General features: G+C 42.6%; 1 protein-coding gene across 2 annotated transcripts in view; it reads right to left on the reverse strand.

The window, feature by feature from the left end:
- Positions 1 to 1,802: 1,802 nt before the first annotated feature.
- ANKUB1 (ankyrin repeat and ubiquitin domain containing 1) overlaps positions 1,803 to 15,000 on the reverse strand; it is a 48,329-nt gene continuing 35,131 nt past the window's right edge. For both annotated transcript variants that reach the window (XM_082249996.1, XM_082249995.1), the window contains exons 5-6: positions 12,708 to 13,598; positions 1,803 to 2,159 (exon numbers count right to left, since the gene is read on the reverse strand). In XM_082249996.1, coding sequence (XP_082106122.1) covers positions 2,081 to 2,159; positions 12,708 to 13,598 — 970 coding nt within the window. In that variant the 3' untranslated portion in view covers positions 1,803 to 2,080. The remainder of the gene's footprint in view (positions 2,160 to 12,707; positions 13,599 to 15,000) is intronic.

Below are 15,000 nucleotides of genomic sequence, written 5' to 3' on the forward strand. Positions count from 1 at the left end.
AAGTTGTCTCCCAGATCGATCTGAAGCTCATGGATGCCTAATAATTCTCAAGGTCTGCTATCCTGTACCGCTGTCTGAACAACCTGTCTTTTGCAATAGGAGTCTGCCTAATAGACTGTTCTTAAAGGGTGTCCTGGACCCTACCCCTCTCTCCCCCGGTTTATTCTTGTCCTGTTGAGAAGAAATAAACTATTCATTTACTTCAGCATAAAAGTGACTGGCGCCCAACCTTTATTTTACCTGCATCACTACCCACCATGCCTGACAATCCACACCCACAGGAGGTATGTAGCCCCTCTCTGCCTCTGAAGGTCATCACTAGGCCCTAGGGGGTCCTGGGGGGTCCGCTACACTGAGGAGAGGCTTCCGTCGGGCCACTCTGCCATAAAGCCCCAACTGGTGGAGGGCTGCAGTGATGGTTGACTTTCTACAACTTTCTCCCATCTCCTGACTGCATCTCTGGAGCTCAGCCACAGTGATCTTTGGTTTCTTCTTTACCTCTCTCACCAAGGCTCTTCTCCCCCGATAGCTCAGTTTGGCCGGACGGCCAGCTCTAGGAAGGGTTCTGGTCATCCCAAACGTCTTCCATTTGAGGATTATGGAGGCCACTGTGCTCTTAGGAACCTTAAGTGCAGCAGAAATATTTTTGTAACCTTGGCCAGATCTGTGCCTTGCCACAATTCTGTCTCTGAGCTCTTCAGGCAGTTCCTTTGACCTCATGATTCTCATTTGCTCTGACATGCATTGTGATCTGGAAGGTCTTATATAGACAGGTGTGTGGCTGTTACAAAACAGTGAAGCATGGTGGTGGCAGCATCATGCTGTGGGGGTGTTTTTCAGCTGCAGGGACAGGACGACTGGTTGCAATCGAGGGAAAGATGAATGCGGCAGGGACAGGGATATCCTGTACAAAAACCTTCTCCAGAGTGCTCTGGACCTCAGACTGGGCCGAAGGTTTACCTTCCAACAAGACAATGACCCTAAGCACACAGCTAAAATAATGAAGGAGTGGCTTCACAACAACTCCGTGACTGTTCTTGAATGGCCCAGCCAGAGCCCTGACTTAAACCCAATTGAGCATCTCTGGAGAGACCTAAAAATGGCTGTCCACCAACGTTTACCATCCAACCTGACGGAACTGGAGAGGATCTACAAGGAGGAATGGCAGAGGATCCCCAAATCCAGGTGTGAAAGACTTGTTGCATCTTTCCCAAAAAGACTCCTGGCTGTATTAGATCAAAAGGGGGCTTCTACTAAATACTGAGCAAAGGGTCTGAATACTTAGGACCATGTGATATTTCATTTTTTCTGCAACAATGTCAACAATTCTGTGTTTTTCTGTCAGTATGGGGTGCTATGTGTGCATTCATGAGGAAGAAGAATGAACCTAAATGTTTTTAGCAAATGGCTGCAATATAACAAAGAGTGAAAAATTTAAGGGGGTCTGAATACTTTCCGTACCCACTGTATATTTGGGGTCGGCCAGCTTGCCTAGGTAATCTAACATGTCGTTGTCCTGGGTCCCCTTAACGTGCTTCCCAAGTTTGGTGCCCCTTTCACTTATGGTTCGGGAACAGTGCCATTTCAATTTGACCAAGATTTCCCTTAGATGCCAGTGTTAAATGTTAAAAATGGGGAGCAGTGCCATGTCAAGCTGACCAAGATTTCCCATAGAGCTAGTGTATTTACATGCATTGAGAAGTGAAAAAAGGTATTGCTTCACTTTAATTACATTTTCGTTTTACATACAGTACATGCTCCGGTCCCATTGTGTACTTAAAAGTGGGGCATGCCTGTATTGTACTAATGGTGTTATTTATGCATATGTGTTAACATAGGAATTATATTGTTTTAGCACTATCACCAAAAATAAAAGTGGAAGAAAATCCGGAATTTTGAGGCATCACTAGAATAGGAATAGAGGAGAAATGCAGTCTTTTGATATGTGGATCTAAGTATGGCAATGATACAAAAATAGAAGCCAGGGTTGCACAGAAATATCAGCAAACAGCAAAAATCCATAAATGTGCAATGTTAACTGTCTAAGGGTAGATGTCTGTAGAGCGTAATCTTGCTGTCCTTATTGCTGGTATACCATCTTCTTGGCCAACATCCGTGCCATGTCTAGCTGCTGGAGCCAAGGTTTTTCTTTAAATTCACTAAAAAGAGTAAGTTGACATTGCATTACATGACTGTAAAAAAATAAAAACCATTGCATACTGAATGATAAATAGTTATTCCAATTCATTATTAACAAGCTTTATTTATACCTTCCACCTGTAAAGAGTATGTACTGGGCACTGGCCACTGGACACTGGGCACTTTAACCCCCTTCCTGCCCAGGACAATTTTCAGCTTTCAGCGCTGTCACATTTTGGGATGACAATTGCACGGTCATGCTACATTGTACCTATATGAAATTTTTATCATTTTGTTTAACACAAATAGAGTTTTCTTTTGGTGGTATTTATTCACCAGTGGGTTTTTCATTTTTTGCTAAATAAATGATAAAAAAAACCCAAAATCTTGGAAAAAAAAAGGTTTTCATAGTTCTAAAAATTTGCAAACGTTAATTTTTCTCCTTCACTTATGTGCGCTGATGAATTTGCACCGATGGGCACTGATGAGGTGGCACTAATAGACTGCACTGATAGGCAGCACTGGTAGGTGACACTGATGAGGAGGCACTAATAGACTGCACTGATAGGCAGCACTGATAGGTGACACTGATGAGGAGGCACTAATGGGCACTGATTGGCAGCACTGGAGGGCACTGTTGAGACTGCATTGAGAATCAGGACACTGTTAATCAGCGCCCTGATTATCAATGTAGATGTCCCTTTCACACAAGCCATTTATCAGCTCTCCTCTCCTCGCACTGTCAGCATGAAGAAAGGAATGCCGATAACTGGCTTGTGTTTACATTGTGATTAGCTGTGATTGGACACAGCTAATCATGTGGTAAAGGGTCTATGTGATTGGCCCTTTACCCCTATCTGTGATCAGCTGTGTCCTAAGGACACAATCATGGGAGGACATCATATGACACCCTCCCAGAACTAGACAACCACGCTCTAGCTGTCATTTCGCTATATTGCAGTCGGGAAGCAGTTAAAAACTGATCACAGGAGAACACACTGTGGTCAGTTCTCTAGCAGTCCCGGGAACTCCATCTGCTCTCCTTCAATAATGAGACCTGTCCTGGACCTCCCCCCTTCACAGCCTTTTACTGGAAAGATCAGTGTGCTGCTCCCCCCCCCCCCCCCTTTGCTCTTATGTAACTGAGAACAGAGGGAATGTGATCACCTATAAAAATGGGGGGGGGGGAAGTGTTTATAATAGTTTCTTTTTATATCTATACACAAATGTTTTCCATTTCATATCTATTTAAAACAGAATGGGCTACAATACCAAGCAAAAGACAGACAGCAACCGAATGGGCGGTTTTACAAGGTAAGAGTTTACATACGCTTGCAGAGCTGTTCATCCCAGTATTCTTTTTTGTAAATTTTTATTTGTGTATTTCTTCCAGATTTGCAGTTATCCAGATTGGGACAACTTCTTCGCTCTCTCTCTCTCTCTCTATATATATATATATATATATATATATATATATATATATATATATATACACTATCTCACAAAAGTGAGTACACCCCTCACATTTTTGTAAATATTTTATTATATCTTTTCATGTGACAACATTGAAGAAATGACACTTTGCTACAATGTAAAGTAGTGAGTGTACAGCTTGTATAACAGTGTAAATTTGCTGTCCCCTCAAAATAACTCAACACACAGCCATTAATGTGAAAAGCGCTAGCAGCAAAAGTGAGTACACCCCCAAGTGGAAATGTCCAAATTGGGCACAAATAGCCATTTTCCCTCCCAGATGTCATGTGACTTGCTAGTGTTACAGGGTCACAGGTGTGAATGAGGAGCAGGTGTGTTAAATTTGGTGTTATCGCTCTCACTCTCTCATACTGATCATGGAAGTTCAACATGGCACCTCATGGCAAAGAACTCTCTGAGGATCTGAAAAAAAGAATTGTTGCTCTACATAAAGATGGCCTAGGCCAGTGGTTCTCAATTCCGGTCCTCGGGACCCACTAACAGGCCAGATTTTAAGTATTACCTTGGGGGATGCAGACTAGAATACTGCAATCACTGAGCAGCAAATGAGATCACCTGTGATGTAATTTAGTTATCTTGCAAACCTGGCCTGTTGGTGGGTCCCGAGGACCGGAATTGAGAACCACTGGCCTAGGCTATAAGAAGATTACCAAGACCCTGAAACTGAGCTGCAGTACAGTGGCCAAGACCATATAGCAGTTTAACAGGACAGGTTCCACTCAGAACAGGCCTCGCCATGGTCGACCAAAGCAGTTGAGTGCACGTGCTCAGCAGAGGTTGTCTTTGGGAAATAGACGTATGAGTGCTGCCAGCATAGCTGCAGATGTTGAAGGGGTGGGGGGGGGGTCAACCTGTCAGTGCTCAGACCATACGCCGCACACTGCATCAAATTGGTCTGCATGGCTGTCGTCCCAGAAGGAAACCTCTTCTAAAGATGATGCACAAGAAAGCTAGCAAACAGTTTGCTGAAGACAAGCAGACTAAGAACATGGATTACTGGAACCATGTCCTGCGATCTGATGACACCAAGATAAACGTATTTGGTTCAGATGGTGTCAAGCGTGTGTGGCAACAACCAGGTGAGGAATACAAAGACAAATGTGTCTTGCCTACAGTCAAGCATGGTGGTGGGAGTGTCATGGTCTGCATGAGTGCTGCCGCCACTGGGGAGCTACAGTTCATTGAGGGAACCATGAATGCCAACATGTACTGTGACATACTGAAGCAGAGCATGATCTCCCCTCTAGGCCACAGGGCAGTATTCCAACATGATAACGACCCCAAACACACATACAAGATGACCATTGACTTGCTAACGAAGCTGATGGTAAAGGTGATGAACTGGCCAAGCATGTCTCAAGACCTAAACCCTATTGAGCATCTGTGGGAGATACTCAAACAGAAGGTGGAGGAGCGCAACATCTCTAACTCTAACATCCACCAGCTCCGTGATGTCATCATTGAGGAGTGGAAGAGGACTCCAGTGGCAACCTGTGAAGCTCTGGTGAACTCCATACCCAAGAGGATTAAGGCAGTGCTGGAAAATCATGGTGGCCACACAAAATATTGACACTTTGGGCCCAATTTTTACATTTTAACTTGGAGGTGTACTCACTTTTGTTGCCAGTGGTTTAGACATTAATGGCTGAGTTATTTTGAGGGGACAGCAAATTTACACTGTTATACAAGCTGTACACTCACTACTTTACATTGTAGCAAAGTGTAAATTCTTCAGTGTTGTCACATGAAAAGATATAATAAATAATGCCTCATACACACGTTCAGATAATCGGACGACTTATTGTTCGCATTTTGTTGCATGATACTAATATCGAATTCAACAATGCATATAAACGTAGGATTTTTTTCGTACGATTCTGGAAAAGCTTCCTGGTTGCTTAGCTACGTATCAGATGGTGCAAAACAAAAACAATGGCAGCCAGGCTTTTTCCGTGCTATTTTAGTGTTTCTGATCATGCGCGGTTTTTGTCGATCGATTTTTAGCAGACGCATACTGTACTGATTAAACGATTGTCGTTCGCTAGGCTATCGTATGACAGAAGTTTTCGTGTTTGTCCCTTCGGATTTTGTTGGATGAACTGTCGTGATCGGCTGTCGAAAGCTGTGTACTAACGATCAGATTATCGTGCGATCAAGTCGAAAGCGATTATTTTCGTACGATTATCTGAACGTGTGTATGAGGCATAAGTCTCTTGGAAGCCATCTTTCCTGCACTATGAACACAGCTGTAAAATGTACCTTCTAGGTGGACAATGTGCTTTGGGAGGTGGCATTGCTTGGGAGGACATTTTGAGCTGCAGGGATAGGCTAAGCCACAGGTACACAGAAAAAAAATAGAATGGGAGTGGAGTATTGGTTTAAAAACCTTCTGTAGTCGCAGCCAAAGTTGCAAAGATAAGAAAGATTTTAACATTGCATCCTATAGTACTCATATCACAAGGAAGACACAGAAAATCAGTGTATAAACTAATATTTCTGTCGCTGCGACTTGAGTCACAGCAATTAAGACAGCACCCATTGAAATGAATGTGTTTTGTCTTGCCATGCCACTTTCTATATTGCACGTCACAGCTAGTCACATGAGAAGTCGCAAGCACTGTGAACCAGAGTTAAAAACTAGACAATCGTGATTGATTAGCTTTATAATTCTCCAAAAGCAACTCTTATCATTATCAAAGAGTCTAGATGTATTTTATTTACTTCCACTAGATGGCCTAACTGTCCCCCCTCATAGTTAATGCTATCATGTGTTGCTTCAAGCACACTGAAGCAGCTGTACTGCCCTCATCAATTCAATAGAATATTTCAATTCACATTGAACACAGGGGGAAATAACCACTTAGCAGTGTACTAAGAAAAATGATCCATGGCAACCATTCCCTAACTGGCATTTATTGTTTTGCATTATTTAAATGTAATGCTTGCTTTAAGATAATTTACTTAAAAGTGTAGTTTCAACAAATATTGATACACTATATTGTTAAAAGTATTGGGACGTCCGCCTTTACACGCACATGAACTTTAATGGCATCCCAGTCTCAGTCCATAGGGTTCAATATTAAATTGTCACACCCTTTCCAGCCATAACAGTTTTTACTCCTCTGGGAAGGCTGTCCACAAAGTTTAGGAGTGTATCTATGGGAATGTTTGACCATTCTTCCAGAAGTGCATTTGTGAGGTCAGGCACTGATGTTGGACGAGAAGGCCTGGCTTGCAGTCTCCACTCTAAAGGGTGGGTCAACTCAATATTGAACCCTACAGACTTTTGCTGGCCATACACTAGCCTAAAAATCGTTCAAACTCGTTTTTGAATAATGAACACTCGGCCATGAGAGCAAACGATTTTTCCATTATGTAATGACAGAGTTTTGATCGATAAATAATTCATTGGACATAAATGATTCTGTTTTTCACTTTTCGCCACTTGTTTTTCACTTTTCTCACATTTCAGTTTATCGTGCGCTCTGTAGAATATTCCAAACTGTTCCTTTGATTTTCAGCTCTGAAAAAGTTAAAACCAATTTTCTATTTGTGCCCATTAACTGGACGAAAAATGAACAAATGGCAGATTTTCAAACAATTTTTCGGCTAGTGTATGGCCAACTTAAGACTGGGATGCATTTAAGTTCATGTGTATGTAAAGGCAGCTGTCCCAATACTTTTGACATTTCAGCCCTTCATGGTTACTGGTAAAGTACAGTACCCATAGACTCCAAATGTAGAGTTTATCCACTAGAAATGCCAACTGCCCTGACCATTACAAAGAGAATAGCCACACTCCCTTGGCTTTGGAGTTTGCCCCTTTGGAAAATTTCATTCTGACAGTCGGAATCAGCTGTCAAAAGTAGTGTACACACGATCCAAAAATGGTACGTTCCTTTCTCGGACCAAACGTTTTGTACGATTTTCAGATCGTGTGTACGAGGCTGAAGACAGGTAAAGACACAAAGGATAATTAGTTTTTTTAACCACTTCTGGAACGCCCATCGCAGTCTGGCCCTCCTGCACGAAACAACGTAGGTCTACGTCAGTCGTGCGCCTGCAGCTAAGGGGCGAGCGCGCGCCCCTGGCAGCGCACTCCCGCCCCCACTCGGCAGCGGGGACTCCGATGCATGGGGAAGGCGGCTCCGATTGCCGTCTGGCACCCGCAATCGTTCCCCGCTAAGAGAGAGGAACGGTCAACTGTTGTAAACACAACTGACCGTTCTTCTCTCTGGAATGATCATAGAGCTCCTGTGATCCTTCTATATAGGATCACAGGTCTCTATGATCATTTCACAAGTCTAACCCCCATACAGTTAGAAACATGCCCCTAGGTACACATTTAACCCCTTGATCACCCACAGTGTTAACCCCTTCCCTGCCAGTGTCACTACTACAGTAATAGTGCATATTTTTAGCACTGATTACTTTAGTAATATCACTGGTCCCCCCAAAAGTGTCAAAAATGTCAGTTAGGGGTCCGATCTGCATGGTGCGATTCAGTGCCGCACGATTTTAAAAAAGGGTCAGGGACTTCTTTTACTGCGTTTCTCGTGGCTGGGGCAGCTCATTGAAATGCGAGTCAAGGTCAGGCCCATGTATTTGCTTCACATTGACTAGGAAGTTTACATGGTAAATGTTTCATTTTTCCATTAGTTTAGGCATCTTATTGGCCAGGCAAAAGCACCTGTGATATCATGATTTCCCCTAATATGTGAAGCGGAAACAAAATAGGAGAGAGCTAGAGATATGCCAATAGATAAACTGGCACAAGAGTTTTCTGACTCTTTTTATGGTGTTAAGGTTAGGCTGTGAAATATAAACTTGTGATATTTCCACTTACTTAGCCTCCAAGAAAAGCCATACACAGTCTGATTACTACTTGTTATGTAAGCATCATTTCAGATTCTCTGGCAGTGAGATTTCATGTTTTCAAAAACTCTGAAACAGCAGTTCCACAGATTGTCTATCATGCTGGAGAATTTCAGAGATTGATATTTTCATGTTTTAATATAGAGATGGGCTCAGGCGTGTTCGGGGTCCCACCTGCCTGATCCCACCAGGAAGCCGAGACTGCACACGACTAATCACAGGCAGTGAGACATTTCCTGGTCTGTGCAGCTGCAGATGTGGAAATGTATCACTGCCTGTGATTAGCCATGTGCAGTGTCTGCTTTCTGGCGGGATCAGGCAGGTGGAATCCTGAACACGCCCAGGCCCATTCCTATTAGAGAAGTAACTGATCTGTTCAATGTGTTCCAAACAAAATATGCTTCAGTTCACAAAATATTCTGTCACATTCATCAATGTTCCTTGGGATAGCCTAGGCCAGTATTTCTCAACCATTTTTTTAGTTAAGGCACCCTTTAAAAGATTAGGTCATCATTGGGGACTTGTTACATGTTCCACCCGTTTTTAAAGTGGAACATGTAACATGTTCCCACTGCTGCAGCCTCTCCCTGCATCATTCATTCACAGAGTTCTGTGAATGGGAAAACTACAACTACCATCATCCCTTGCATCTGTCAGCTTGTAGTTCTCAATTAACTACCAGGGCACTGTTGTGTGCTCTAGGTAGTTCATTGATGGTTCCTGTCATTGTTTAACTCCCTGCCCCTACGAAATATGTTGATCACGGGTGCAATGCTTTAAAGGCTCTTAATAAACAAATAATTCATGCCCATTTTTTACCTGCAAAAAGTTGTGCATTTATTTGTTTTTTTTAAAGGTGAACTTATCCTTTAAATTATGCAAAATCTCAAGGTAACTTATTTTAAATGTAAAAAACTAAAATACTAAACCAAAAAAAAGTGATTTGTTACTCCACCTTTACAAACTGGCATTGACTATTATTCTAGCATTTGTCTTCTCCCTCAGTTTCTCTCCCTCTCTCTGCTAACGTGACCCCAGTGCTGACAACAAGGGACGGAGCAGGGGCAAACAAGGATGCTGTGCTGGTGCCTGAAGTCCTTATCAACCAATGATATTGGCTGTTAAGGTGCCAGTGGTTGACCCACATGGTGCCCAAGGTTGTAATGCTGCACCATAAAAACCTTTGACTTTGTGTAACAAAACAGCAGGCTTGATCCACTTGCTGGCTGGTTGACTATTTTTGGGACAATTTTTTTGTTTTTTTTGCCAAGACATCTCCGAAGAGCCCAGAAGGCACCCTGGTTGAAAACGGCTGGTCTAGGCTTAGGACACTTTTGACCAAATTGTGGCCCTTTGTTATTTTGCTGCAGTCATCTCTAGTAGCCTCATGAAACATGTTCCCAGACTCTCATTGTCTTCTGCAGCATGTCTCCAACCAAAGCTTAGCATTTTCTCTAACCATCATTTCCTCTACTATGTCTGCAGTTTTTTACAGTCCTCTCAAGCAGTCCAGGTCTTTGTTGATGGGCTTAGGTTGAGTCTCCTAATACCTCATAAATTGATAACCATTGGTCTGAGGGATGCCCAGCCATAAATATACTGCAAATGATGCATTTGACTATTGCTCATTAAAATAGCCATTGCAGATTTAATTTATGATTGTATATCAACATGTATAAGCATGGACAGATCACTCACTGCAACTGTCTTCGGAGAGATATCTACTAGGGATGATCGAACCGATGGTCGACCCGAACATTGGCTGTTCGAGGTTCGGCCTATTTCCGAACTTTTTGCTGAAAAAGTTCAGAATTCGGCAACCAGAACCGACCAAAATGCAATGGTACAGGAAATGGGCTTTAAAAGCCCGTGATTGGACCAGAACCATCAGCAAAAGCCAATTGAGGGGGCAGGAGAATGCTAGGAATGTGATTGGAGTGACTAGGGGGTCCATAGGCCAATCATTAGTGAATACGCCCCCCAGTATATAAGATAGCCCCTGCCAAATTCCTAGCATTGTAATACAGGGACGTGGAAGAGAGTGGAAGCAGTTCTGTGACTTCTGCTACAAAGTGTCATTTAGCAATTTTTAGTGTGAGGAAGGGGATATCTAGTGTAATTAGGGTGCTATTTTCCACTATAGTTAGATTTAATAATCTAGTTTCTGTAGAGAAAGTGTTAAGTGTAAGGGGACCGTAGTGTAGTGTAGGGTTAACTGACTCTGACTGCTATCCCTTCCATGTCAGGGTGACCGCTATAGAGAAAAGATTGTTTCTCTTAGGTCACTTACAGAACAGCGATATGGCTTCTCGCCTGTCTCCCTGCTTTTTGCTGCAGGCGTTTATAGGGCTTTTTTGAGGACATGTTTGGAGTCAGGCATTACATCTGAACTTCTGTGTAGGGGTATATATACATACACCCATGTATGTATATATACACATACACATATATAGGTGTGAAAGTAGCAGAACACTATGCTTGCGCCAATGAAATAATTAACAGGCATATGTTTCTGCTCCTATCACACCTATATGTGTGTATGTGTATAAATACATATAAGTGTGTGTGTATATATACCCCTATACAGAAGTTCAGATGTTTTGCCTGCCTCCAAAGACCCCAAAAAAATGCCCAAAAAAAACGCCAGCTGCAAAAACACACCTGGGCGTTTTTGTAACTGGTGTTTTTTTGGGCATTTTTTGGGCGTCTTTGGAGGCAGGCATAACATCTGAACTTCTGTGTAGGAGTATATATACATACACCCATGTATGTATATATACACATACACATATATAGGTGTGAAAATAGCAGAAACCTATGCTTGCGTTAATGAAATAATTAACACCAATATGGCTTCTCTCCTATCACACCTATATGTGTGTATGTGTATAAATACATATAGGTGTGTGTGTGTATATATACCCCTATACAGAAGTTCAGATGTTTTGCCTGCCTCCAAAGACCCACAAAAAATGCCCAAAAAAAAACGCCTGCAACAACACACCTGGGCATTTTTTTTGGTGCAGGCATTTTTTTGGGAATTTTTTGTGGGTTTTTGGAGGCAGGCAAAACATCTGAAATTCTGTATAGGGGTATATATACATACACCCATGTATGTATATATACACATACACATATATAGGTGTGAAAGTAGCAGAACACTATGCTTGCGCTAATGAAATAATTAACAGGCATATGTCTCCGCTCCTATCACACCTATATGTGTGTATGTGTATAAATACATATAAGTGTGTGTGTATATATACCCCTATACAGAAGTTCAGATGTTTTGCCTGCCTCCAAAGACCCCCAAAAAATGCCCAAAAAAAACGCCAGCTGCAAAAACACACCTGGGCATTTTTGTAGCTGGCGTTTTTTTGGGCATTTTTTGGGCGTCTTTGGAGGCAGGAGCGGAGACATATGCCTGTTAATTATTTCATTTGCGCAAGCATAGGTTTCTGCTACTTTCACACCTATATATGTGTATAAGTATATATACATAGATGGGTGTATGTATATATACCCCTACACAGAAGTTCTGATGTTATGCTTGCCTCCAAAGTCCTCCAAAAAATGCCCCAAAAAACGCTTGCTACAAAACCGGCAAGGTGTGAAAATAGCGGAGCCATATCCCTATTCTATATTAATTCTAATACAAACAAACTTTTTTTTCTGGTTCTGGACATGCTACAGAGCTAAAACTTCACAGGTACACTTTTTAGACCCCCCAGACACCAAACTAAATCCAAATCCAAAGAAATCTCATTTTTTTTTTCAATAATTTTTTCAATAATTGGCTCTCTATCAAAAATGACAATTTTTAAGAATTTTTTTTGTGTGATTAATAGTCCCTGGGGCATGACCCAGAACCCTAGGCACTTTTTAGGGGCATTTATTGGGTTTTAGGGCTTCAAAATGGTGTTTTTTGATTACCGAAGTTCGGGTCCCATTGATTTTAATGGGGTTCTGAAATCCGGGCCGAACTTTTGGGAAGTTCGGGTGTTCTGGTCGAAACCGAACTTTTGAAAAGTTTGATTATCCCTAATATCTACCCATATAAAATTGAATGACTTTTATATTTCAATGTTGCATAAAAAAATTAATTCACCATCCACAAAGTAAGTGACCTCATTAAATTCAAACAGGCAATTAAATTCAAGGAAGTAAGCTATGAAAATGTACAAACTTACTATATTTACCTGGCAAGACTTAAGAAATATATTGCATTTTGCCTTGGTGTCAGACCATGGTGCTTTGAAAAAGACTCTAAGGAAGAATTCAGAAGAAGGGTAGCATGTGGCATTGTTAAATTGCATGGGCGGTTAATGCTGCTGATGGGTGGAAGAGAAATTTGAGCCTTCCATGTGTTGTTATGTAGAATATCCAAAGAATCCCGCTCTCCTTCAAGTCTTTTCTCAGCCAGATTTTCTGCTGTTTTCATGACTGGAGGAAACCTGGATGGTGTTGGTGTCATAGGGTGGAGTTTTAAGACAACATTAGCAAAGTCTTGGCTTCTCTGAGTCTGACCATTGTTATGACTCCTGATATTTTTCCATTTGTGCTGATAAAGATTATGCAGACTTTTACTAGTCATCTTGGGTTCTGTAAAACCATCCACAACAAATGGGTCCCCAACACGTGTTTTAAATTGTGCATCCCCCCTCTTCACTTTGCATAATTTTTTCTGAGTCACAAAAAGCCATTTTTTGATCTTGACATAGATATTCATAGGAAGATAAATATTAGGGAAAGCGACAATTGACCACATCTTCATGATTAAATATAATACGCAGTCTTTGTGGCCCTGGTGGATACATGTCCTGAGAGGTGTCTGACCAAAAGGAGTCTTACATTCTAAACACAAAACATTACGTGCAACAAAGGCTTTGATCAAAAGTATTTGGCCTGCTTCAGCAGCTGCATGAATGGCACATTTGCCTATATCTGGGTGATCGGTCTCACAGCACCATTCTCTGTAAGGATGGACACCAATGGCTTCATCCGCTCTTACACTCTTCTTCTGAAGCCAGTCTGCCATTTTTAGATGGCCAAAATGTGCAGCTATGTAAAGGGCTACTCTCTGCTGATATCTGTGTGTGGAAAAACAAAGGCCAATGTTAATAATGTATTTGTAAATCTTACACAGTCAACTGAAAAGTTATATGTATGTTTCTGGCAGATGCCAGGCCTGCTTATACTTGTAGTGCCACTCTAAGCAAAAAAGGACGATATATATTGTCCTGTTGGTGCTCTGGAATGGGGTGTGGGCATTAAATATAACCATCCAGTGGTGTAGTATGTTTAGAAAAATCGCCACTCTCTAGGACTAAGCCCCAGCGAGTGGAGCAAAACATGTCAGAGGGCATGGCTTGTGGAGTGGTGTAAGGCTGGGGCTATCTCACACATGTTAACAACACAGACTGAACTGGAAGAAAGGCGACTTTTCCTAGCATGATAGATGTCACAGATATAAATCACCTAATAGTTCCATAAACCTCTTAGGTATCCAGGAGTTCTCGGTATTTGTGTTACCTGATCTGTCTGTACACCTGCCGTGGCCACCATGAGGGGATCCTGCACACTACTTTAGATGTTTGTTTCTGACAGGTCCAAGGTGGGCTTCCTAATCTCATTGCTCTTGGACAAGGCCTTGGCCTGGGTGAATCCCTTATGGGAGAACGATGATCCTGTGATACTCGATTACCCGAGTTTTGTTGCCTCCTTTCCTAGGGTATGCGATGTGCCTGCTTGCTCTACCTCTGCTGCTAAGCTGCTCCTGTCCATTCAACAGGGTATACAAACTTTTGCCGAGTATGCCATCAAATTTCGTACCCTGGCAGCAGAGGTGCTACGTTTTCTTTCCCACCCATTCCTTCCTCACCTCTAATGCCCCCTGGGGATGGTGAGTCTGGCTGTGAACCCATGCAGCTGGGGTTCACTCGCCTTTCCGAGGCTGAGCGGGCCTTTAGGAGGAGGGAAGGCCAGTGCCTGTATTGCGGTCATGGTGGGCATTTCCTAAAGTCTTGTCCTACCCGTCCCGGAAACGCTGGCACCTAAAGTCCTGTCGGGGGCAGATCTTAGGTGGTATTTCCTCGCCCCCGGTTTCCCGTAAAGATAAACCGCTAATCATAGTTGTCCTCTCCTGGGCAGCCGATTCGGTGGTTACTCAGGTGTTGGTAGACTATGGTGCTGGCGGTTACTTTATTGACAGTGCATTTGCTGCTGCGAATTCCATACCCTTGCAGCCCCGTGTTTCTCCACTAGTCATTGAGGCGATTAATGGCAGACCCCTGCAACGGGCACAGGTTACCCATGAAACTGTTCCGGTTGACATGGCCATAGGGGCTGTTCACAGGGAGTCGACCTGTTTCCAGGTTATATCGTCCTCGCACTACTCTGTTGTTTTGAGGTACCCTTGGGTTCAGCGTCGGTTGAGATCCTATCTTGGTCTCCACAGTGTGGCACTGTTTTTATTCATGGGCCTGTTAAGGT

The sequence above is a fragment of the Pelophylax lessonae genome, assembly GCF_965119305.1.
Source record: "Pelophylax lessonae genome assembly, chromosome: 3".
NCBI classification, from domain to species: domain Eukaryota; kingdom Metazoa; phylum Chordata; class Amphibia; order Anura; family Ranidae; genus Pelophylax; species Pelophylax lessonae.